The sequence below is a fragment of the Scleropages formosus genome, chromosome 22 (genome assembly GCF_900964775.1).
Source record: "Scleropages formosus chromosome 22, fSclFor1.1, whole genome shotgun sequence".
In the NCBI taxonomy this organism is placed as follows: Eukaryota; Metazoa; Chordata; class Actinopteri; order Osteoglossiformes; family Osteoglossidae; genus Scleropages; species Scleropages formosus.
Window position 1 is genome coordinate 15,037,693 of NC_041827.1, and position 26,528 is coordinate 15,064,220.

Here is a 26,528-nt window from a genome sequence, read left to right on the forward strand (position 1 = left end):
GTGAGCCGACTTGGACTTGAATGAGGCTCGAGCTCAGAGCCCGTCACACAGACGGACACGGAGTGGCACGGGCTGTCTGTTCGCGAGCACCGGGGATCCTGGAGCGCGGAGCGCGAGAACCGGCTCGGGCCGGGTCGGGGGGGGACCAAGGCAACTGAGACCGGCGAGAGACCCCCAAGTACCACCCGCACGAACGAACGAAGGAAGAAAGAAAGAAAGAAGAAAGAAGAAAGCAGCGTTGTGCTTATTTATTTTTTACCAACACTGCGGACTCGGCAGGGGAAAGAGCTGGGAATCTGGGTCGATCCTTCGAGCCTTTTTCTCCTTTTATAGTCCCTCATTTAAATGTTCAACTTAATGGGTCTGAAAAACGGCACTGCGGCCATCCAGACCAATGTATCCTGTACATGCAACTGCAAACGGTCGACTTCATTCCAAAGTATGGAGATCAGTAAGTACTTTTTTCCCTCTCTCTCTCTCTCTCTCTCTCGCTTATATACCACCGCAGCTTCGCCCTCACTTTACCCGTGAATTGCTTAACGAACGTCGATTTCAGACACACACACTTCAGCTCTGTCATGATCGTGTACTCTGAGATGATGTAGTCGCGAGTTTGCGGATCATTTAAGAGGTGTTCTGGTTACTTTTAATCTCGTACTTTGAGGGCTGCCCCTCTCCCCCCTTCCCTGTCTCCTCTTCATTTACTTATTTACCTTTCCGACTGGATCTGTTTGCTGCTTTGCGCCGTAAACAGTATCCATCCGCGCGTCCTTTTCGGTGTGCCCCCCGGCTCTCATTAAGGACCCTGCGGATTTTGCGGATCGCCGGTCGCCTCAGCAAAGGGACACAACATCCAGTTATTAAACTGGATCCGTGTGTAACCACATTATCAGCGGTCACACCGAAGGAGGACATTTCACGTCCCGCTGGACAGGGAGGGACACTCTCTCTTAGGGAAACGCGGCTTTTTTGGTACTCCAGACACTCCACAAAATAAATTTTGAAACTTATTCACGTGTTTATTAGTTTAGGAGGGTCTGTTTTTTTTTTTTTTTTCGGTCGTGGTAGACTTTTATGCTGCCCACCTCCCTCTTATGAGTGTGGTGTCATGTCTGGGATCTGTTTGATTACAACTGCTGTCAAATATTTCTCTCTGCTGCCAAGAAGCTGCTGGAAGCAGGTGAAATAGGGATGCGGTTCACGCTTAACATTGTCCGTCTTGATACAATGTCTTCGGTATGAGTTTGTCAGTGGAGGGTAGAGCATCAAGAGCTCTGTGGTGAGGGACACACGGAGTTTGAGGGGACAGTCGCAGGCCAGCTTCACCTGGACACCTCTGAAAATCCTGAGCAGTGATGAGTAGGTAATGTCTAAAGAAATCTCCTTTATTTGTCTTTGTCCAAAACAAGCTGCAGTGTTAGATTTTACAGTGATTTACCCACTTATACGCTTAGGATGTTCCTACAGTATCAGTTCAGGGTAAATGGTGTGACCAAACGTACTACTCCTAGGTTTCTCCCGTCGGATCCCCAGAGCGGGACTGAACTAGGAACCTTCCGATTACAAGATGACAGCTCTAACAACTATCTGCTGCCCTTAGTAATAGCTCAGTAGTTGAGGAAGCCTTGGCAGTGTACAAACGTGTAAGATTACTTTTTTGACCTGCGACAGGGAGTGTTATTTTAAGTGACTGCCGTCAAACCATGAAACAGAATAATTTATAAGGCTTCTTCTAACTACAAGTAAAAGTAGGGTGAATGTACCCTTATCAATAACTTGCTTACTACCCTCCCCCTGAGTAAGGATGAATTACCTTTAAGTATGCTGTGATATTGTTAGTATTGTCATGTTATAACTCATGCATATTTGATTGTGAGGATAAGGAATAGATGTGCTCTGTCTCAGTGAGGTTTCCCGAAGGAGATGCTATGATGCTGTATATCTAAGAGAGAAATCTAGATATTTTGCATTCCCCAAAGCAACTGATTTTCTGTTTGTTTTTCCTCTAACTCGGTGGGTGCGGATTCCTGTCATGTAAAGCTTGATCTACGTGAGGCGGGGGGGTTATCTAAAAATTCGAAAAAAAAGTTCTCTTGGGAAAATTGTACGTTAGCATACGTAGAATACCTTTAACCCAGGCTTCCTAAAACTGTTTTTTGGTTTCCCATGAGTAGTACTCTTTCTGAGATTCCTTCCTTTTCTTCCTTGATCTCCATCTTTGTGATAGATCTCTCTCTGTTGGGGGGCATGTTTGTCAATGTTTTGTGGGTGTGTTTCCACTCCAGGGCCCCCAAACTGTGGCATCATCATGCCAACAGAGATGCTCCATTTTGTGCCAGTCAGTGTGGGTGTACTGGTGTTGGACTAAAAATAAGTACAATGAAATGGTTTCTTGCCAGTTTATTGGCTCGGTGTTTTGTAAGGTGCTTGGATAGATTCTTTTTGCCCCTTGCAGCTGCTGTATCCTTTAATCCATTTCTATACCTCTATCCTGAAAAATGGTGAAATCGATGACGGCTTAGTTATCCCTGAGTTTGCGTGTGTGTTTCTGTGTTTGTGTCTGTGTGTTAGACAGACAGGGTCCCCCTTTCTTTGATCTGCTGTTGTCTGTCATACTCAAAATAATCTAAAGTTATAGAGCATTTTGTAGAATGGCATTAAAATGTTTGATTTAAATGATTGCACAATACAATCAAGGTGTCAGTGGCAATTTTGTTGGAATAAAGTATATGCTTATTTGCATTTTATGAAATGGTACCCTGAGTACTTAATACAATTCCTTGGTCATCTTTTTTTTTCTCTGTGTATAGTTTCAATGATAGAATATTCATGGGTTGGAATCTAGCCTGATGGTGTCATAAGAAGCAGTGCTACATCGACATCTCAGTGGTGTGAAAGGTGCACAATGTAGTTGGTCTGCTTTGGACACTGTCTTCTGGGTCTTGTACTGCTCAGGCTGTCTTAGACAGTAAGGATATTTCTCAGATCGCCATCATGACCGTCTGTAACCCCTTTAAACAGTATTATATTTTGAGTGTTACTTACTGCTTTGAATTATATTGTATGACTTTTTTTTTTTTTCTCCCCCTTTTTGGAGACATGGACTTGATTTTATTTCAGTCAAATAGAAGTATAATTTGATGTGACTTGTTCTTAGATTTCATCTACTTTGAGCAAATCTAAAAGAAAACATGCAAAATAAATGAACATTGTGACTATTATGGTCTGCAAAAGCAGAAAAATAACTTTAATGACTTGTAGTCTTGCAGGTCTTAATTAAATAAAAAGAAGGCTTAAAGCGGGGGGGGTGCATAGCAAATTCTTGTTTGCAGCAATTTAATTCTGCAAGCTCTTTGATACTTATTATGTGCCGCATTGGGGACAGTCAATCATCAAAGAGGGGCGACGTATGATTTCTGCATTGGGAGGTGTTTGTGAGGCTATAATTAAACGATGTGTGACAATTTCCATTAGACAAGAAGGGGCAAGTGTGAGACTTTTTTTTTTTTTTTTTAAATTAATTAATTTTTTTTTTTTTTTAATAAAGAAAAACGGTTTTATTAGCAGGTTCAGTCGTGTGTGTCCAGCTCTCTGCAAGGGGTATGTACAGTTGTGCAGCTGTGTTTGGGTATGGCTGGGCGTGGCGAGGGGCTGTGGAAGCCCAGCTGGAGTCTGGGAAAATGGTAGACATGAGGTCAATGTTCTTCTTTCCCTGGGCTCTGACGTATGCCCTGTCCGCACTGTGCGGGAACCGAAGGATATATGTTAACTTCACATTAAATATGAATGTTGAACTGAAGGGAAAATTTTGAAGCGACGACGTCCAGGTTTAGAGCGCAGGCAGATGGTGCGCAGTGTTCTCAGATCTGCGACTCCCTGTACGTTGTCCTGCATGACGTGCACATATGATTAAGTAATTCTTAGAATTCTGAAAAGTCGATGACGTGATATAAACGCACTTAATCATATATGATTTAACTTACTATTTAAAACACCTACTGGAAAAACGTGTCTATGTTATGCTGCTTCCAGACGCTGCGTGAGAAATCGGCGCGCAGCTGCTTTCGAGCAGACAGGCAGAGGAAATGACAATTTCCGTCCACTTGGCCTGCCGTCTGCCGTGGTCCGGATGGACAGCGCTTCCTCGGGACCTTGAGTGGCGCGGCATGGCGCACCTCCACACACCTGCGTACCGCCATCCTGCCTCTGTGGAAGTCCCCTTTAATGGGGGGGGGGGGGGTAGACGACAGCGCAGACTTGCAAGCTGATCTGGCCACAGACCGCAAACCAGATGTGACTGACTCTCTACCCTCTGTATCCTGTTTCTGTCTATTTTGGTAGTTTTTCTTTTTTCTCGCTTAGGACCATACAAATGAGCAGCTGGCACCAAATATGTTTGCAGTGTAAACACTGACTGAAGCTGGAAAGGAGAGGCTGAGTTTCATTAGCTGCTGTGTACTTGAACTCCACATGGTTCTTTCAAGATGACACATCTCTGGGTTGATACTTGGAATCTCTCAAGATCTGAATGAGTAAGGTTTAGGTGCTTCACTTCGAATGTTTCCTCCCTCATCCGTAAAAGACAACGCATTTCATTAACAGTTGTGAGCAAATGGCTGGGGGGGGTGGGGCGACCAGTGTCTATAAATTTCTTTTGGGTCCTCAGAGTGAGAGGAGACCCTGATTGGCTTTAAGAGGCCAGTGCACTTTGGCTTTTTTTTTTGCTCCGAATTCCGTCATATTGTTTATTTCAATAGCACTTCCTATTTACTTTACAAGGACCAAACAATCTGATCCGCACGGAGTACGACCCTTACGGAGCGGACCACCCAAGGAAGTCACCGATCCACCATCACCCCCTAACAACATTAAAAAAAAAAAAAAAAAAAAAGGAAATAGAATCTCGACTGCACTTGTGTGTTTGGACTGTATGAGATTTGGAGCTGGATCCAGAACTACCACCCCCACCAAATAGAAAGGAAACAGAATCTGCTCCTAATTAAATTGCAGCACGGGAGATGTTCCCTTTGGTAGGACGTAGAGCACTGGGCAGCACCTGCCCCCTACGTTCCCGCTCCATGCCGCCACCTCTCAGATGCCTGTTCAGACTCTCTTGGTTAATGAAACCAGCAGCACTGATGACCTCAGTCAGATCCCTCTGCTTTCTTGTGCTAAAACGGTGCCATGCGGAGCAGAGTTCAGACGTCAGTCCAGACAGCTTGTCTGAGGCTCCTAGGTGAAGGTTAATTGTTGCCAATGAAACTGATTCTGAAAGAGCTCAGGGGGTGGGGGAGCCAGGGAAGGGGAGGAGGTCGGGCGGTGAACGCGTCACACATAATCGCAGACACCAGTGTTGAGAAATAGACTTTTAATCATGCCCTGGTTTTCATATCCCATCTCTTTCCAGATGCGGCGCACAGCTCAGGCTACAGGAATGAAGCACTGGCCCTATCATTTGCTTGCGCCTCAGACTGGAGCGCGGTGTAATTGCGGTGTGGTTTTTGAGTCACCTTTGTTACGGTACCGTCCCAGCTTCCTCACCATCCAGGTGAGCTTAGCCCAGCCCTTATGTCATCCGCCCCACTCCTTCCTTCCAGCACCTTTGTACTTGTCCGCTGTCTGCCGTGACACATCGGCTGCACTGTGTGGGGGGTCGGGGGGGGGGGTGCGCGCACACGGGATGTGGATATCACAAGATCTGGCAAGCAATGCAGGAAGTATTCAGAAGCCTTGCAACCACAGCCCTCATTCGCATGGATACTGGGCTTGCCGAGAACTCGGAAGACAGCAGTCTCATCTGTTGTACCGTCGAGGCGTGCATCTCTGCGTGTCTTCGTATGCCGGGGTCAGGGGTATATTTTGGCTCCTTTTTTGTTGTTCTTTTTTTTTTTAATGTGTAAACCTGAAATTGCTGTGACTTTACTTTCGCATTACAGGAAGGAAATAATGCAGGAGTGTAGACTTCCATTAGCAGCCAAAAGGCCCCATGTTGCTGTGTTCCTCTTGACTGAGCTCCACGGGAGGGAGTGTCAGTGTGTCTCTTTGTTGTCTGGAGCTGGTCCCAGTGCCAGACAAGATCTTTCTGGGTTATGGGTCTCTCTCTCTCTCTCTCTCTCTCTCTCGCTCTCTGTCTCTCGCTCTCTGTCTCAGTCTCCTGTTTGTGTGTCTCTTTCCATGTGCACAGCCTGCTGAATGTGACCTAATCTAGCCTGTCTTGTACATTTAGCTGAACCCTGGGTCATGTTGTGTCCTGGTAATCACCCATCTTCTCTGACCGGTTCCTTTACCGGTCATTGACCTGAGTAAATGCACTCCAGGTCTCTGAGTTTGAATACCTTTCTTTTTTTTTTTTTTTTTTTTTAAAACTTATGTTCCTGTTCTGGCTCAGCTCGCTTTGTTTGTAAGTTGAGGTGAAGCCAGGGTAAGGTTAAGGGGGGCACGGCTGGGGTAAGAGGGGGGTGGCACAGCAGGCAGGTCCGGCTCTCCCGCAGTATTAGATGCTCTGTAATTGCCCACACCTCTCCCTCTGCTAAGGGCGAAGAGCAGCGGCTAAGGTCATCCCGGCTGACTCACGCGCGCACACACATCCTCCCGCGTGCACACTCACACCCTGCCCCCTGACTCCCCGTCTGGGAATTTTTATGGCAAAAGCGCCCTACTTCAGCACTGTATCAGCTGCAGCACAGGTGTTCCCCCCCCCCCCTCCTCCCTTGCACCCTCCACCCCCATCTCGTGTCTGTCTTGGGCAGTGAGCAACTTTACTGCTCCATAAACACTGTAACCACGACAATGAGACCGGTCTGGCGCAGCCAAGCAATTTGCCGGCCGCTTCACAGCGCTGCTTTTGCCCCCTCTCTCCAGTTCATGCAGGCTCCCTCTCCCACACGTGCACACCCTGGCCGCCATTTGCGCCTGTTCCGCTCCCTTAAAAAGCCGGGGTGAGAAACGGGCAGCGTCCCTGGCAGGACCCGCGAGGTATCTGCTATCCGTGCTGTGCGGCCTCCATGCTAATGTCCTCCCCCCTTCTTTTTCCATTTATGTATTTATATATCAATATGCTAACCACATCATAGGCGGGCAGCAGACTTCCCCCAGCCAAGGAATCCTGCCCTGTTTGCAGCGCACAGCTGTTTCGCAGGGCGCTTTGCAAGCTGGGCTTTTTTTAGCCGCCCTGCTCACAGCTCGGGAGCTCCTGCCAACTCATTTGGAAGTGATTCAGAATATTAACACACTGTTGCTCCGCGATGTCCTTAACCGAGAGGCAGAAGGACCACTGCAGCACAGACTGTGAAGCGCAGCCTGTGAGCGAGTGTGGATACAGCTTCCGCTCGCCTTCGGTTTCTATTCCTTAACTGCTGAATGCCTCCCTCTTGTAGCGTCTTTGGTTCGAGAATGATTTTGCATCGTAGCCGAACCTTGCGTAGCAAAGCGATGGAGGAAAACGCAAGTCTCGTCGCAGACAAAGCCCTGGGCCGCTCCAGCGTTCAGCTAATGTAAAGAACTGGGAGTGGCTTTTAATCTGAGTTCCGTGGCCTTTCGTGAAGGTGCGACGTGACCCGTCCGCTTACTTTGCTGGTAGGGTTTAGGTGCTCAGTTGGTCTCGCTCTTGACTTTGGAGCCACTTTTTGGTGAAGCCCCACCATCGCTCAGCCTTCTACGCCTTCGGTTTTCGGGACCACCAGAGCTCGCCTCGCATATTCTGCCCCTTGAACCGACGGTGCCGCCGAATGTCAAAGAGCATCCCGTCGGGGCACGGCTTTCTGTAATCAAGATGTTCCGAATTGGAGGAGTTGGCAGGGAAGTGCCGAGACGCAGTCGAGAGTGGGAAGCGCTGATCGTGAGTAAGGGTCTGGACTCGCTCCCCGTAGAACTCAACCTGGGTTGGGCCTGGCTGAGTCCTCGAAGCTCGAGATGAGCCAGTCCCAGATACGCTCACAATGAGGCCACATACCACATGCGCACATGCAGTTACATACAGTGCGTGCGCACACACACACACACACACACACACACATGTCCTGACTGACTGGCCTGGTCTCAACTGTATGGTTCTAATGGAAATACTGAGACGGCTGAGAGTGTTCCACTGGGAGCGTGACTGAGCAGCACCAGTGTGCGAGCGTGTGAGTGCAAGAGTGAGAGTGGTGATCATACACTAACTGTCTGGCACAAGTTCTCACACTCATTAAGTGGCAGCCCTCCCTCTATAAATACACCCAATGCCTCCCTCCCCTCCACCCCATGAGCATTCGCGCGCACACACTTCTCCCACCATCCGCCGCAAAAGTCACACAAGATATTGCTCGAGTCGCCTCTATTTTTACATCCGCGTACAGGTCCCGTCTGTGTTTTTGATTTAATAATTAACAGCACGAGCACTGCGGTCTGTGTCCCCGGCAGGGGCTGTTCTTGACCGCCTGCTCCAAAGGAACCCGTCGGCAACGTCGCCGGCAGGTGTTTGCGATCCGAGGGTTTCGTCCGCGTGCTTCTCTCCGAACCCCCGCGACTGCGCTGCGGCCCTTGCGGACGGTTGGCGCGAGGGGCTCGGCGTCGATCACCATGTCTGGCAAACGATGGCTTTTGCGCTCGCTCTCTCTCCATGCCAATGTGTAGTCCTCGCTGGGGCCATATGCTGCTGTCCCAGTGTATTTGGTGCTTGGCAGGCAGAGTGGAACTTCCAAGGTGATCTTTTTTTTTGCCTCTTCTGTTCAGCAGTTTGTACCGGCTAACACAATACGGATTTCCTCTCAAAGTCAAGTTGAAGGCAAACCCCTTTAGTAAAATAATAATTTCATAAAGTGGCTGTATATTTATTCCAATATTGATATAATGCATGCTGTCATATCCATTTCCTGTAGCTGTTCAGTCAAAGAAGAGAAAAGTCGTTCTCATTGAATTGCAAATGTGTTTGTGCCGTGCGGCGAAGGGTTCCATTAACACTTTTAACATGCTTGTTGGAGATGAAACTGTTCCAACGTGGCGTATTCTGCGCGAAGCAGCAGGACGAAGCCTGCTCTGAGCGCCTCGTGGGAAAGGTCATTGACAGCTGTAAAAGAGCCCTTAACAAAGCAGAGGCAAACCCGCCTGTGTGGAGGACACAATGTGCTTTCAAGTCAGGAAGCGAAAGCGCTGCCTTGTAAATTGCACAAAGATCCGCGGAGGCATGATATTAAATTCCAGTTCCTGTGCAAGCCTTACAGTATGACTTTCGAATGATTTTTTTTTTTTTTTTTTTTTTTTTTGGACATCCGCCCTGTTTATAGTTCTTCTGTTGCAGATGGTAGACTGAGGTGCGCAGACATTGTTTTTTGCCGAACATCCCGTCAACAAAACGCCCCAATTCGTGGCTGGGGAGAAATAAGCCGTATTTTGACTATTTTTGGGTAGGAATTTCTCCACCACAAGGCCATTCTTTAATCTTAAAAAAAAAAAAAAAAAAAAAAAATGCAAAGACAGTCGCAGACGGCTGTTTTTTCCTTTGGCCGAGACACAGGCGACGTCTTGGCTGAGCACTTCCTGTCTGGAGTGGCGGTCACCTGAGCGGCAGACGGCACGAGGTGCGTCGGGACACGTCGTCCTCCTCCTCGTGTCCCCCTGCTCTCTGCCGCCCTTTGTTCCGCACTGTAGACATGGTGCAGGGGGGACGTGACGCTGCGCGCAGAAGGCCTCCTTAACCCTTCTCCTGCCGCTCCCAGGGTCACCGCCAAGGGACCAGGATGATCGCTCTGAATAATCTGCATGCTAGATTATGGAAAGGAGAGCGGGGAGGGGGGGGAGGCAGGGTGGAGCAGTGCATAATTTCTCCAATTGTGTCCTGCCAGACGAAGCTGTTTTTAGACATTGCATAATTTTTGCATTTTGATGGTGGGAGGGGGTGGGATCCATTAAATTAATCATACAAAACATGTCAAGACAACAATAGTGACTGAAGGAGTGGGGAGGTATGGCTTTACTGCATCTTACCACAGCACTAGTCTTCATGATTTCCACATATTCTGATTTCTGTTAAATGAAATTCTTTGATGCAGTAGTTTTTATCAGTTTCTTTTGTGTCTTGAGTTTAAACTCATACTGCAGGATATCTCACTTCATTGCTCTGAAAATGTAGTTTTATGCGGCAGTGTTTTCTGTTTTCTCATATATATCTATATCTCAAACCCATATATATTTGGATGTAATTTTTGTTGTATAATCCTGTCTTCTGGAATAAGATCAGCTGGTCACACATACTAACCTCCTATCCAAGTCACGTCAGAGCAGCGATCGTTGTCTTAATTCAGATATATGTAAATAAAAATTTGCATGAGAAGCCAGAGCATCTGCAGGCAGATGAAGTGTGAACTTGTGTTGCCTGGCAACGGAGCAGTTTGTGAGGAGTGAAGGTCAGAGAGCAAAGGGCAAGGGGTTATGGGGACGTGCCTGGCAGAAAGTAGAGTTTATTGTCACGCAGACGGAGGCGACTCGGTCGTGGGTAAGCCATTGTTGTCCTCAGACAACAGAGAGGGCTTTGAAATGAGTCCTCCCCCACCCCTTCAGCCAAATAACCTAATATCTGACTCACAATTTTTGCATTTCTTTAAATAAGACATCCCTTCTTCATAAGTGAATAGGCTGCTCCCACATCTACCGGGACCAGAGTAAGATGCTTTGTCTGCCGTTGTTGTTCTCGAAATTTGCCGTGCTTCAGCACAATGTGTTTCCGTGAACTTGGGCTTTGAGAAAGTGGGTGTTTTTGTTCTGCTCTTGCCGCCGCCGCCGCCGAGTTCGAGCATCTCGTGTTCCGTCACGATCGGACTCCTCCGGCATGCGGCCTGTGGTGGAGGTGTGAGTAAGCACTGATGGGGCCTGGAGAAGCGTCCCCCCTGCGCTGGCCCAGGAAGCTGCCGCCGTGCGCTTCCGCCGCACTCCTCCTGAAGGCGGGTGATTCATGGTGGCTTGGCCGGCTCCTGTCTGCTCGCCAGGCTGCGCGGCAGACCTTCTGGCGTGAACTTCCTCTCCCATGCAGCCCTCCCAGCTGGAGGACAGACATTGTTCCCAGCCACTGAGAGTGACATTGCAACTTCCCCGGTGGGCAGCCCGCTTGTGTCTGGACATTATTGATCGAAGCTATTGACGGACGTCTGGAGCGTCTCGCTGATGGTCTGTTTGCGTTTCCCTGTTCGGCTGTGCATTTCTTCTGTGCCTTCCTTTAAATGGTGCGAGCAGGTCTAAGTGATATTGTAGGGAGGATTTCCAACAGGCTTTGTCTGGGGCTCTAGAACTGAGGCGCTTGGTGGAGTCCTGGATCACCGGATCTTTGCAGACTATAAAACACACGCGCTCCATCTCTCTCGCTCTAAATAAGTACACGTTTTGCTGGACGCTGTCAGTCCGAGGTCCACTTGGGGATGGTGCGAATGCACTCTGGTTATGTCCTATGGTCACATTCAACAGTGTGCAGAATTCTGCCTTGTTACTATGGTTACAAGCCATTTTTGCCAAAGAGCTATAATTTTTGGCATCCTCACCAAGGGCATATTAGGACTCCCTGTGTCTTTGTGGGTGCTCTGTAGCAGTTTCAGTCATGGGATGTATTGGGACCTTTCTTCTGGACTGGCGGGGGGAGGTGGCGTTGCAGGCCATGTCTAGACTGGCTGTCGCCTGGGGGTGCTTGCCGATGCAGGTGGCAAACAATGCGCAGCCCCTGCGTTGAATATCAATGTGTCGGAGGAAGCTGCCGAGGGGGTCCCTCTGTCTCTGCACTGGTGGGGCACACATGTAACCCCCCCCCCCACCAACACCATCTCTACACGCTGGCAGGGTCTCCCTCCTGGGGAACTGCCAAGTCTACCTACAGTCGAGGCAGCAGTAGCCTTCAGCATTTTAAACTAATGGCATTTAATGCTGATTCACTGTATTATGGTAGTTGTAGTATTGACAGGTGGATACACAGAGCATGTACTGCTGTGCTCTTTTTTAACAGCACATGAAGTCTGACATAAAGGTTGGAACTGATGCCAGCAGTCATGCACATTGTAACTGTAATTTTGTCATTTCTTCGGCACCAATACCACCTCAAATTTCTTGTAACTGATTTAGGTGTTGTGAGCCATTTCAAAAAAATGTAAGGTTGGGATAAGTGTCGTTCAGTAAGTCAACTCATGGCGACCACCCACGTGGTTTTCAAGATGGAGAGGGTTTGGGAACAGATTGACACTTTAAACCGCTGTATGAGTATCTCACACTGTCGGTAATCGATATCGTTCTTCTGCTCATGTCTTAGGAGTAGGAGGAAACCCAGGCGAATATGGGGAGAACACCCATGTGGGCACCTGGTAGCAGAGTGGTTAGAGCTTATGCCTTTGTACCCACAGGTCACAGGTTTGAATCTGACCTCCATCTGTAGTACCCTTGGGTAAGGTGCTTAGCCTAAGTTGCTCCAGTAAAATTACCCAGCTGCATAAATGGGTAAATGATTGTAAATAGGTTAAGATTGTCAGTTGTTTTGACGAAAAGTGTCAGCTAAATGAATAAATGTAACGTAAGTGTAATGCACGCTTGGAACAGATAGCCATGCGTTCGACCCCGGATCCGAACCCACACCGCAGGAGCTGTAAGGCACCAGCGCTACCCGCTGTGCCACTCGAGAGAGACAAAGCAAGTTAAGTACCTCCTAAATGGTGTAATAAGCATGTGGTCCTGAAATAGGAAGCGGAGACTAACGCTTCTCGGTGCCAAAGTCAGCTGGTTCAGTTTAGAGCGCGTCTACAGCTAGAAGCTGTAGATGTGGGGCTCATTAGGAGGAGCCTTGAGTCTGCCGCTCTCCGCTCCCCCGCACCTGCGTTCTCCTCACCCTCGGACACCTCCCTCGCCCTCCCGTTACCACATCCCCGCTTTCGGAGCTGTCGTTAAACTCAAACACATGGCGTTTTACTGTTGTTACTGTTACTTCTTCATCCTGGCAGATGTTCTGCGCAAAGTGACTCACAGGATCTCCAGAAAAAATGCTACGTCAACGGCGTTACTCAGCGAGATGAGCTTTGCGGCTGACAAGCGGCGATTAAGCTGGATTTGGAGTCTGGAGTTCAAGACATGCCACATTCTTGTTTACTTAGTTTTTTGCTTGCATATTTTAATCCTGACATTTTCTAAATGGGTTTGCAGAAGAGGGAAGAAGGTGTATACCTGGTATCGGAAGGGGGTAAGAACTCGCGCTACATGCGTAGATTGTTATGCCACAACGGGATGGAGGCGAGCGACAGCGCGGGCCATGTGGCGTGACCGCGGCTTCCCAGGAACGCCCTTGCGATATGCGCAGGAAGTCCTGCGTGTGCTTCCAGCAGGAGATGCCGTGGTCTCCCGGCCGCTTCCGTTCGTCATGCCTGCGGAGATCAAATGGAGACACTGAAAGCTGTCGATGTGTCTCTGGAAGTAACTGTCCTTATGCGTCGCCGTCGCCCTTTCTTTCGAGTTCGACAGTTGCAGTGAAGTTTTAAAAAAAAAAAAGAAAAATCTGACTTTTTTTTACTTTAAAGGAGGTTAAGTATTCTTGAGAGACCTGTTTTTATTAATTCTTATAGCTGAATGTGTCTCTTCAGGAAAAGAGGCGAGTTCCATGATTTTGCAGGAAATCACTGATGAAACTCTGCGGCTTTTGAGACGCAAACTTAGTATTCGTCTGTGCTTGCTTGTACTCGGAGGGGTTTTTTCGGTGCGTGCGTGCGTGCGTGTGTGTGTGCGTGTGTGTGTCCACCCCCACCCCTCCCAGCAGTCATAACCCAGCTGGATTCCTGGCGGGGCCGTTGTAGTTTTTCAAGTTTGACTGTGGTTGTGCTAGACAGTGTTATGTCTGGATGTGTGTTGAGTCTGTCTGCATCTGCCGGTGACCGGTACAGCGAGTTTTCAGCCACGGCAGGCAAAGATCCAAATTGTTTACAGTTGGCCGCATGCCAGCAGGCTCACCTGCGCGAACTCCGGGGCACGTTGTTTATACAGCCCGGGGCTCCGCAGACGCCCCTTTGCGCCGCACCTAAAACCGTGCCGGATCCGCTCCGAGGAATATTGCGGCGCTCAGAATGGGGTTTGCCTCCGAGTCTCTCTTCGGGTTTAAACGCACAACTCGTGGATATCGTTCGCCGTTAGTTATTTACAAGGCGCCTCGCATCGTTAGATTTACTCCTTTATCAGCAGGGTATTTTAGTTTTTACTGCAGCAGTTGAGGGTACCTTGATCAAGGGGAGTGGCGATTCGAACGGAGCTCTTCGGGCTGCGTGGCGGTGCCTCGAACCTCCGTGCTACCCGTTGCCTGCTATTGTTTGCCGTGCCGTGCAGTGCCGTACAGCGCGGTGCTTTGAAACCCAGCCACTGAGCGCTGCCAGCGAAGGCCTTGGTTTCCCGGTTTACAAAAAAAAAGAAAAAACCTTGTTCGTGAATAACGTAAGAGTTGAAATTCCCTCTCTGTTTGCACAGGCAGAGAACAGGAGTCAGAGTGGAGTGTGTGTGTGTGTGTGTGTGTGTGTGTGTGTGTGTGTGTGTGTGTGTGTGTGTGTGTGTGTGTGTGTCCATTGATTAGTCTGGGAAGTGTCTGCAATACAGTGCTATTAATAGACCTTAACTTAGTGAAGGGAACTAACTTTATGCAATGAGGAAGGGGCAGGAAAAAGCGAGACACAGCCACAATTATGAACTGGCCAGACAACGAAAGATGATTTTTTTTTTTTTTTTTTTTTTTTTTTTTTTTGCTTGCTTTCTCCCCCCTCCACAAAAAAAAAAAAAAAAAGGAAGAATCAGGGTGGTGGTATTGCATGCTTTGCTTTTCCCATCTTTTTTCTCATTCAAATGAAGGGGCGCGTGGTTTGTGCCCTCAGTGACAGCGGATAAATGAGGCGGGGAGCTGGCGTGAGAGGCGAGCCGAGGCCCCGCCGGCTGGAATAACAATGAGCCCTCGCCCGGCCTGGCCTCAGACAGCCGTCTGATAACAAGGTTACATTTTCATACGTTTTAGACAGCCCGGGTCCGTCGCTACCTGCCGCCCGGACCCCCTCCGCGCCTCCCGTCCGCAGGGCAGAGGTGCTGCCGCGATAATTGTCTGCTGAGCTGTGAAGGATGACGCCGGTGATGACGGCGGCAGGGGGAAGGAAACTCTATTTAGACCGGGCCTGGCGCCGAATGCCGAGCCAGGGGAACACTCTGCTTTAATCTCCATGGGAGACGCTCGGAACCGACGGCAAGATTTCTTCTGTCGCACGGAAACCTTGAGAAATTACCCCAGCGCATAAACAAAAGCTCGCACGTGCATTTTCATTAAAAGCAAACGGCATGTCGCGATATAAAACGTACCGATTTCATTATATAGATTTGACGCGCGGAATTTGCAGCTTCGTTCGGAGAGGCAGACGTTCCCTTAAGGCCAAAGCTGCTTACGCGCTCCTGTCTGGGAGGATCGGCGGCCGCGGGGACTCGTCGTCTGCTTCCTCGCCAAGCTCGTGTGTCACACGGCGCGCGCTGCCATCGCTTTTCTCCCGGGAATGCTGGGAAATGGCTCAGTGGACAGAGCAGCTGACCCTGGCTGGTCGGCCGGAGAGCTCCTGACCGAGTCGTGGCCGACCTGCCGGAGCCCCGGGTACGTTTGAGTACAGCCACCTGCGAGCTGAAACCCGCGGCAACCCGCTCTTCTAGTCTGGACCCCACATTACCACCCCGTGTGTGTGTGTGTGTGAGAGAGAGAGTAACCCAGCGCTCGTAAGTGAATTCAGCCGAAGTTCAGTTCTTTCCTCATTACATACTTTCTGAGAATTTCCTCCAGCCTTTGCCTGTTATTTGCTTGGCAGTTTTAGGAGAGAGCTGATTCATGTACCTCTGTTCTTTTTTGTTTTTGTTTAATTAAATTTTAATCATTTTTCCTTTAATTCCAGCATGTGGAAAGGAGGGTATGAAGATGCTGGAGAAGTCTGGAATTTGGCGTTCAGTTGTGTCTAGTTGGGAGGGAGGCGTCTGTCACCCTTTCCCTTGGGTCATCTTACAAATGAGAAAGCAGACAGCTCCCCTCCCCTCCGCTCCCCACCCCACCCCACCCCACCCCCTCCCCCATTCCACCTCCCTCTGACTGAACAGTGACTGGAAGTGTCAGAGGTTTGAAACATATTTCATGGGTGAGAGAAGATGGGAACAGCAAGGAGTCTGTGGAGATCTGAACATTTTCACTGCCACTTGCTCCCAGCTCTTGGTTAAAGACTTAAACTCCCTTTTAGGTTTTTTTTTTCTTTTTTCTTTTTTCCACCGAGTGTCTCCCGGACAGCAGATGAGCCTTTGAGGATAATTTGTCCCGTTTTTTTTTATCATTCGCTCGACCCGCTGCTGTGACTGCATAGTTTATTATTAACCAAGGGCCCTTTACCCACAGCTAAGACCACTCTTCGCTGGTTAGTTATAGCTCTGATTATTTATACCGTGAAGGTAGTTGGCTTGCGGCAGCATTGTCGGGTTAAGGCTGCATGGGCTGCCGGGTTTAGAACCCACAGGTTGCCCCATCGAATCGCGGGTACGATGTCCGTAAAGCGCCCGCGGTCTGCCGGCAAGCCTCACGCGGGTACGCAGCGGAACGGCCGGCCAGAGCGTCATGCGACCGCGCAGCCGCAGACGTCGCGCGCTGCCGGGGAGCTGGGCAGCAGCTGAAGGCATCGGGGAAAGGGCCAGAAAATGCCAGGGAGAAAGAGCGAGCCAGACAGACAGACAGACAGACAGACAGACAGACAGACAGACAGACAGACAGAGAGAGGCGGAGTTCCTCAAGGAGCAACAATTCCGGTTTTGTTTGTCTAAATTGCAGGCTTTCTTCCCCAGAAGATGACAGCCATATTTCCACCGGGCCTCGTTCTGATGGCTCTCCTGTCTGGACTTGCTGCTTACAAATTATTTCTGTTTGTTTCCATTTTAGAGCGACAAACATTCCCCCGGTGCCTTTTATTAACATGAAGCCGGAACGACATTTGGTTGATTAAAACGTGTCAGACGTGGATTATATGCTCGGTTACAATTAGCCCGAGAAAAACATCAAATGCTTGCCCTTCTACTTCTGAAACGAGTCCACCCTCCAGCGAACGCGTCGCGCCTCCACGTACACAAGGGCCTTTAATTCGCTGCCATTTTCTGGAAAATTACCATTACTTCTGTGACTTAAGCGAGGACAAGGGAATCATATGATGCCGCCCAGCCCAGGCCTGTGAAAGGCCTTTTAACCGCTGTTTGTCGCGCGCCGAGTTGCCGCGGTTCCCACGCTTGCGGGGCACTCTGACTGCGTCTCCCAAGTTGGTGAAAGAAAGCGCTTTGTTCTCGCCGTGTCCAGGCGCTGCCCCGCGCCGCTCTCTCGCCCGGCTCTCTGACTGCCGCTCCAGATCGGCCCAGTGTGCGCCGCACCTCCCGCCGCTGCCATTCTCATGGAAATGGGCGAGCAGATTGCGTGAACCGCTGACCTGACCCCACCCTCGATCCTCCCTTCGGAGCAGACAGTTTTACAGGCTGATATACGCGGCCCGCTCCCCCCACCAGGCCTGGCGTGCTGTGGGAGGAACCCGGAGTGGCCGAGCGGCGACGACCCCACCCCGCCCCGCCCCGCCCCACCCCCCCCCCCCCCACCCCAGCCTCCAGCCTTGTCTGCCTGCATGCTTAGAGCTGTCTGGTTCAGCACTGACCGTGAATGCCCTGCACAGGGACGGGGAGGGGGGTTAGGGGGTTACTGACTTCCCCTTGACTGGAATCTGTTCTGACCTCTAACCCCCCCCCCCCCCCACACACACACACACACACACACACACACACACACACACACACACACACACAGAGTTTGTGGATGGGTTGCTTTGTCTGGGGACCACAGGTCTGGTGCAACAGGCCAGCCGCACAAAAGAGCTTTCCTACGCCGCCTCCTGACTCGCCTGCCCTGCTTTCTACTGACTCAGCTTCCCATCAGCTGGCCCCCGCGGCCCCGGCCATCGCCTCCGTGCAGCCAGGGGCCGCAGAGGTCCGCCTGCTCCCGGCCGCTCCTGCAATTTGTCCATCGGCCCGGCGACGGCGCTCTTCGCTGCCGTTTTTTAGCAGCGACTTTTTTCACCACACCGTTTGGTTGTCGGTAACGGTCGCGCTGCTCACCGTCATGTTCGTTCATTAACAGAAACAGTGAGCGATGCTCTCCGCTGCTGCATTTGCTCCCCGACAACTTTTCACCACTTCACGTTTGTCAGCGCTACTCGCCTTCACTTTTGTTCATTAGTAACGGCAGCACTTCTCCCTACCGGATTTCTTTTTCACCGCAGCGTTTGTTTGTCATCGACAACTCTTCTTACCATCGTGTTCATCGGTAACATCAACATCTCCTCACCGCCGCATTTGCCGCCAACATTCTTTACCGTGATGTTTGTTTACCAGTAACAACAGCTCTTTAACATCGCCTTCATTTGTCAACAGCAGCAATAAAACTGTTTACCGCTGCATTTGTTCGTCAGCAACAACGCCGTGCTCGGAGGGGTGTGCACCCCGCAATTCTTGTACATTCAGAAAATCTGTTTTGAGTTTCTGATTAAATTTAGAGTTTTTAAGATGATTGAATTGACTTAAACATCACAGCGACTTATTTTCTTCCTCCCTCCGCTTTTCTGCAGTGCATTCTTCGGGATTTACTTTGGAATCTCGTCTTGGAAAACAGGGTGTACGCGTTCAGTTTCTGGGGCTTTTCACGAGGCTAAGGAAGAATTAAGAGCTTCTTTTCCACCCAACGTGCAACATCCTACTGTTCCCTCATTCCTCCCTCGAAGAATATATTTACTTTTTACCGCTTTATCTGCATTCCTCCAGATAAGCCATTTCAGGAGCAGCGTGGAAGATGGTACAATGAATGATTTCCATTGCACTCGCACTCAAAGCAGCATTCCACTCCCTCATTCCTCTCAGTAAAAAGCCATAAAAGCGGCGAAGTGTTGGGCAGAAGTGCAGTCGTTGGACATGGTACCATTCCTCCATGTGGTGCTTCCGCTTCGTGCGCAGAAAATACAAACTGCCGGCAGCTGACGGGTTATATGCGATGAATGAAGTAGGGAGGGTGTTTGCCCGATGCGTACAGCAGACTGCGAAACGTTGCCCCCGAATCGCTTTGCTCAAACGTCCAGCCGTACACGTGGTCCGAATTGTCCGAAGCTAAGATAAGCGCGTCAGGTAAGCTGCCAAATAGAAGGGGCGGCTCCTAGAATAGCGGTTCGAGCCGTTGCTTTCAGATCCGAAGGTCACGCGTTCGAGTCTCGGCTTCTGCCGCAGTTCCCTTGAGCGAACTAGTCGCTCTAAACTGCTCCAGTAAAATGACCCAGCTGTATAAAGGGGTAAGTAATTGTAGGTGGCTTAACATTGCAAGTCACTTTGGAGCAAAGCGTGAACTAAATGAACAAATGTCAGAGCGTTAACAAGGTTGATACCTCTCTCAGACCAAGGATAGAGAATGTTAGCTCTTGGAGCCTAATGTCTCTCCAGCCAGGGTGAGGGTCCCGCAACTGCGTCGCCGCTCATCTACTTGGGCTGAGGCCTCGTCGATGTGCGGGAGAGCATTCCCAACACGCCGCGGTGCTGGTTTTCTTGTTCGGAAGCTTTGATTGGAAAGCAGGGCTTGTGTTACAATGGCACTGTTTTTACTCTGAAAGGCAGTCTAGACTCGCAGCCCTTCTGGGCTCTTGCGCCGATTCTTCCCATCATTGACCCATCTGTCCTCCTCCGTGTAGTCGTCTCCCTCCCCTCCGTGAATTAAGAGGCCTTCTGTCCCGCCGGTGCCCCCACCCCCCTCCCTCGAGTGGTCTATTGTTTTTACCAGAGGGGGCAGTCAGCTGCACGCAGGAATGCGAGACGACACCAAACAAGGGACTTGCGAAGCTGTATCGCCGAGGTTGTCCGTGGCACGGCGGCGGGACGCCGCTCTGGGGTCATGCGTCACATCCAGCTTTCTGCTTCCCAGTGCCGATGCACAGTTCCAGCCCAACGCGTTTTTGTAATAAAGTGGGTTTTCTGATGCATCTCGGATGCAGATGCGGGGCGTGAGTGTAGAGCAACGCGTTAATCCCAGCTGAGGGGTAGAGAGAGCTGGAAAAAGTGAGCGCGAGTCCTCCATTCCAGCTGGATGTTCCTTCGCGCTCTTTCAGGCCAACTGGAATATCATGCGTCTGCACGGCTTCATTATTCCATTCATTTGAGGTTTAAAAAAGGAGGACGAACATTTCCAGTGGAGATACATGATGAAGCTCTGGTTTTTGTGGTCAAAAGGTTGCTCTTTTCACGTGGTGCAGCGCAGCTGTACAGCATCCATCGCCTCCTCCAATCCTGTACAGTCCCATCTTGCGCGATTGTAAATTAAAGCTCTCCGCTTTACACGGAGATCCCCTCGGTGTCTTACGTTTTGTTTTATTTTCGGAGGGAGAAAAGTATACAAAAGCGGATTTCTGTGTATGAATAATGCTTCTGAATGCACTGCAGTCCAGCCAAGCTGGTGGGCCTACATGAACATGAACATGGATGACTCATGAAGCCCCCAGACGGAAACCTCCCCAGCATCCCACTCTTCCTCAGCTCACCTCTTCTTATCCGTTAAAAATCCCATTTTAAACTGCTGTCATTTTTGCTCTGCATTATACCATAGTGTGTGTATTACATTTATTAATTTAGCTGACGCTTTTCTCCAAAGGGACTTAGAGTGTTAAGTTACCCACGATTATTTACCTGTTTATACAGCTGGGTAATTCTACTGGAGCAGTTTAGGGTAAGTACCAGCAGGGATGGGATTGGAACTTGCAACCTTTGTTTAAAGGACGCAGACGCAACTCTAACCGCTGTGCTACCGGCTGCCCCCTGTATAGCGTGTATTGTTTGTTTTTATTTATTTATTTATTTTTTTTTTTTTTTTGTAGAGTTTATGAACTTTTTATTAAAATATTAGTTGCATTGTTATTGTTTTTCCATTAGCTCAAGTTCAGGATAACATGTCTCTAAGGGTTTATTTTACATGCTTTTTTGGCTGCGTATTATGTCATACCCTCCAATCCCTGCATTAGTTGCAGCTCTGCTCTACATGAGGGACCATGTTTGTATTTGGATGTAGGACCAGCATATAGACCCAAAATGAGATTTATTTAATACATGTTACATTTTGTCGTTCGCATTATTGGTGTCCGCGTGCAGCCGTGCTGTGGGCATCACGACCGCGGTTCACTCTCTGGGGCTGTGGGTCTATCGGGTTCTTGGATGAGCGGGGCTGGAATGGCTGAGAAAAAAGGCTTGTGTTTCATGAGGCTGCTGATCTCTCCACAGGCCAGCTGGAGTTTGTGCAGATCCTGGTGATTGTGGTGGTGATGATGGTCATGGTGGTGGTGATCACCTGCCTGCTTAACCACTACAGACTGTCAGCCCGCTCCTTCATCTCCAGACACAGCCAGGCCCGGAGGCGTCACCTCCCGCTCCCCTCCGTGAGTACAGAGCTGCTTGGGCTCGCTGGGGGTTTAACATAGGAAAGAGGACTATGTACAGTAGATGTATTATATGCCGCGCTTCAGATGTTTTGATGAGAATTTCAGGAAAATAATTGCAACTGAGGGTCGCTTGTACATTGTTCGTGCCTAGTTTGGGCGGCACAACCATTCTTAGGTGTTTTTTGTTTTAGTTTGAGTGAAATATGAGCAGTATATCATTGGCAGGATCCAAATGGCTGGCCTACACCCAGCTCTGGATTCTGCCTTTTTAACCCCAGGGGTCTGGCAAGGCTTGGGGTGGGAGTGTTGCTTCTTCGAGGGTGGAGGGAGATGAATTAAATTTTTGGAGTTCGCTGAGAGCAAATATTTTATCACTGTGCATCTGTGCCTTTATGCATTAAATTATTAACAAATATCATAACCCCCTCCCAAAATGCAATCACCCAGCTATGTTAAACTGCCCACCTCCAACACTCCCTTATCCACAAACTTGTTCTGCTTATGGAGGGAAGGTTTATAGAACAGAGAAGGAAATGTCTACACCTAGCGGTGGAAGTGTGTACTGCATGTGTACTGCATGTGTACCTGCTGCTCAGTTGTTTCTCACTCAAATGTTTCCTCTTTCCTTTCTCCCTCCTTTTCCAGGATGGGACTCTGTGGCCTTCAGATGGACCTGGACCCTCCAGTGGAGTGAGTGAGGTAAGGGCCATTTTCTGTCCTCTTTCCTTCATTATCTTACTAAGACTTTGGCACAAACAGAAGGAAGATCAGGCAAGTCCAGCCATCTGAGCTCTCTCTCCACTTGTGTAGAAACACAGAATGTATGTCCAGTATTTTGAAGTTTTGTTTTTAAACACTAATATTCAGTCCAGTGTTTTAATTCCTTCGCTGTGTTTCTCTATGTACAGCCTTTTTGTTTTCTGTCACTTTTTCCTGTATGTGTCGACTGGTTTATTTATGCGAAACGGTTTAACTAAAAACGGTCCAGAACTTGTTCTTACCAGTCGAACACGCAGTGTGCAGTGAAATCTGCATCGAGGTGGGAGCCCAAATTTATGTTATTTACTGTCTCCGTCTGCAATTCAGCAGCAAGTGTACACACCACGGCCCCCGGACAGAGTGCCCTCCTACCTGCAGAGAGAGCGTCTGGCCCGCTTCCAGCCCACCTACCCTTACCTGTCCCACGCCATCATCGACCTGCCCCCAACCATCTCGCTGTCCGACGGTGAGGAGCCCCCACCCTACCAGGGGCCCTGCACCCTGCAGCTTAGGGACCCCGAGCAGCAGCTTGAGCTGAACCGAGAGTCGGTGCGAGCGCCGCCGAACCGTACCGTATTTGACAGCCACCTGGTCGACACATCCCTTTGCCCACCCAGCCTCAACTCTGGGGTGAGCGCCACCAGTGCTGCCTCCTACTCCAGCCAGGCGCGAGTGGAGGGGGCCCCGCCGGCCTACAGCGAGGTCATCGGCCACTACTGCCACTCGTCGCTCGGCCGGCACCAGACTCCCAGCGCGGCCGGAGTGGGCCGGTCACACTCCCCGGCGCTGATGCATGGGGTCCTGCAGCACTCCCCGCTAAGCAGTCTGGAGAGTCGCAACGCCCGCAACAAGGAGAAGCAGCAGCCGCAGCAGGTGTGACGCCCCCCATCGGCACTTCTGTGCACTTCAGTGGAACTGTCAGGGCATGGGGGGGGCTGTCACACAATGCAATGACTGCACTCCCCCAGTGCTGACCCAGCCCCAAACTTTGTATAAATATTTACTTGTTATTTGTTGTCTTTGTGCTCACAGCTTCTTTTCTACACTGATAGATTTTTTAAGAAAGTTACGTTTTTCACATATTTCATTTTTTGTATCCCTTGACATTAGGCTTTACTATGAGCTCCGTATTTCTAGTTACTTATCTCTTCGATGCCTGTCCTTCATTTGAAATGCTCCGGATGTCTTTAAAATGAACAGGTCTTCCTTCCTCAATGCAGATGCTCCTTTTCAAAGCCCTTGCTTAGCACAGAGCCCACATACTGGCCTGCGGTCAGGCTCGTTCTCCACCCGCATGAAGGGGGTCCCAGATCGAGGGACTCTGCTCTGGACCCCCCCGTCCTCGCTCAGCACAACGGCTGTTGCCCAGCCAAGCCCTAGTCAGCCATTTGGAAGCCCGTGCGTGCGAGTGTGTCCGCGTGTGTGCGTGTGAACAGTGCTCTCATGCTCTCATCCAGTCATCGGTTTGAGGTCATGCAGCTGAACTGAGGGGTGTGGGCTTCACCCGCGATCTTTGGCGCTATGCGTGCTGTGCTGAGCTGAACTGAACTGTGTTCACCCTACAGTACACAGTGGAGTCATGTATGTGGATGCTCTGGTTTCCGTACATTTTCAAGAGATGTTTGCACAAAAGCTTAAAAAGAAAAAAAGACTGTTTATTTGAAGAAAATGAGATCTGCAATATGTATCATAAGAGGCGAGTGCAAGGGCAGGGGTATTTTTGTAAAAGAATGGATTATAAAGAGATGTTTTGTTCCTGTTTTGTCTATCTCGAAAAAAGTGAAATGGCAATTTGTTGGGCTGCCAACTCAAACGTGTTTAACGTTCTTATACATATGATTATACTTGTACGTTATGTCCATATCTGTGTGCGTGTGTATGTCTGTGTATATCTATATGCACATACATGCATACTACAATGAAAACTGAAAAAACAAACTTAAAAGCACGATTTTAGAGTTATTTATATAAAGGTTGAAAAAAAATTGCACTATTTTTTGATAGAAAAACAAGACAAGCTGAGGCTTGTAAAGAGTTTGGGGGGGGAGAAAAAAAAAAAAAAACAGACCTCTGTTATAATGCGTGGACTTGTGTGTTTGTGATCGCGGTTGACGGAACTTTCTGATGATGAACTCCAGATGAAGTTGTCTCTACAGAGAGCCCAGAGTTTAAGAGCAGCGTCCCACAGGAATGCGGTGGACAGTGGCGCGCAGGTCGGCGGCGGTCACCCCTAGGAGCCCGGCGTGTTGCGTGGGATGAGGAGCGTAGGGCCGGCCTGTCCGCGGACCCCTGGGGATCCCTTTGCAGAACAGCTATTGATAATAACCCCCCCCCCCCGACACAAAACCCAGGTTCGCTTGTCATGTGTCTCATCAGGTATATCAGGCTTGCATTAACTTCTACCATTTGCTTAGTGCATGTGAAGAAATAATCGATGGGCAGAAGCTGATGAGAACAGTCGCTGTGTTTTACTGAACTGGGAGGGGTGTGAATCGAGGGTTCCCACCATGCCTAAGCCTCTTCCAGGTGGACTTCCCTAACCAGGAGGCACCGCCGCCGTCCACTGCGCTCGAACCTAAACTCTGGGCCGCAAACGACAGGCATCTCTTAGCACTTTAATGAAGGAGGAGAGCGTCACAATCTCCGTCAGTCAGCCTTGGTCTCGCTTTATCATTATGCAACTGCTCCCTCCGGGGTTAAAAGCTGCAGGGGCCTGGACTACAGTGACAGGAGAGAAGGAGGACCAGGAGGCCCCGCGGGCGAGGAATCACAAAGAGATGCAAAGAACTACTCCTTGGCCCGTCTCTCCTCCTGCGCCTCTCTCCTTTCGTCTGTTTACGGTCACCCAAACCCCTTCTAAACAGTAATACTTGAATCCATAGTTTAAAGAAGAGTACTTGCAGAGAAGCGGGCAAATTTTTAATCAAGAGTCCTTGGACTCGAGTTTGGAGGGCCTGCGGTGGGAAAACCGAGTGTGGTTTTCTGACCCTGAGGGGAAGCTCGGGTAGGTTTGCTGGTTTGGGCCAGTATTGCTTCAGGGAAACCAGAGCTGACTGAATGTACGCGGGTGGGGAGGATCGTGACGGAGAACAGCGGGACGGGCCTCGCGGCCAGCCTTCGCGCCCGTACGTGTCTCATGCGAGCGAACCACGTCGCCGAGCAAATGCAGCCTGCCGCTCAGTAGAACAAACGGAACGAACGCCGTACCCGCTCGTGCACGGTAACCTGGGGAGACCTTGGGTGGCGTAGCGGAGCGGTCGCCGCGCTGGCTGAGAGCCCCACCCGTCACGAGCCCTCCCACCTTGAAACGAACTCTCCCCGTTCCAGAGATGCCCGCGTCCGCAGCAGGCGTCCCACGCCGGCGTGCCGACGCGACCCTTAGCTTTCTGTCCCCGGGGAACGTACAGTATTCGTGTGCCTGACAGACTGGGACCTCTGTGGGCCGTCGCTCTGCCTGACAGCCCCGAGCGAAAGACGCGTGACGTGTGGAAGGCGGAGGTTTTGCGGAGAGCGTTGCAATATACCTACTATTTGCCTTTTTGATAATGTTGTTGTTTGTTTAAAATAGCTGTGTATAAGTTTTTTGTTTATCATTCAAAGGTCATTATTTGTGCAAATCCCACACACACACACACACACACACACACACACGGTTTGCTGTACAAATTTCAAAGCAAATATATAACAAATGGGAGTTTTTGTCTTTTTTTTTTTTTTTTTTTTTTTTTTTTTTTTTTTTTTTTAAAAAGAACTGTCTCGCACCGTGTGTTTGGTTGCGGGGCGGTGGGCCTCGCTGTGTCGTGTGAATCGATACCGAACCACCTAGTTTTCCTAAAGGAGTCGGAGGCAAAGGGGCTTTAGGGTTCGGGGCACAACGACTGGTGTCTTGGCAACGGCCGCATGTGGTACTTGTGAACTCAGAATGGTCAAATTGTAAATCTGGGCATCCTTGTAAGTGTGAGGAATTAATATACTTTCAAGTTTTGTAAGTTATGGTTCGGCTGAAGGTGTTTATGATCGGTAGAAGGTGTCAGTCTGGAAACCCTCAGCCCTAGACGACGTCACCGGCTGCGTGCCCGACCATCGAGGGTAGAACAGGGAGGTTCAGTGTGGGGCAGCTCTGTGTGTCACTGCCCAGCCTCTTTCCTCAGATTTTTTTTTTTTTTTTTTTTTTTTTTTTTTTTTCTTCTCCTCACTCACCACATGTTTTAGATGTGTGCCTTTAAGGATTCAGCGGTTAAGGATTTTCTGAAGCATTTTAGTGCAATTTCTCTGGATTCTGTTGCCTTTTCACTT

General features: G+C 49.6%; 1 protein-coding gene across 5 annotated transcripts; it reads left to right on the plus strand.

Moving 5' to 3' along the window:
- pmepa1 (prostate transmembrane protein, androgen induced 1) lies at positions 1 to 25,970 on the plus strand. 5 transcript variants are annotated; one of them, XR_003797251.1, is made up of 5 exons: positions 1 to 451; positions 21,316 to 21,470; positions 22,119 to 22,172; positions 22,560 to 23,817; positions 25,271 to 25,282. XR_003797251.1 is itself a non-coding variant. In XM_018742209.2 (4 exons), the coding sequence occupies exons 1-4, from the start codon at positions 346 to 348 to the stop codon at positions 23,109 to 23,111; spliced, it is 867 nt and encodes a 288-aa protein (XP_018597725.2). In that variant the 5' UTR covers positions 1 to 345; the 3' UTR covers positions 23,112 to 25,970. The 5 variants fall into 5 exon arrangements, 4 of the variants coding, with proteins under 4 accessions (XP_018597725.2, XP_029103772.1, XP_029103774.1 ...); XM_018742209.2 differs by having other exon boundaries at positions 22,560 to 25,970; XM_029247939.1 differs by having other exon boundaries at positions 22,563 to 25,970.
- The last annotated feature ends 558 nt before the right edge of the window (positions 25,971 to 26,528 follow it).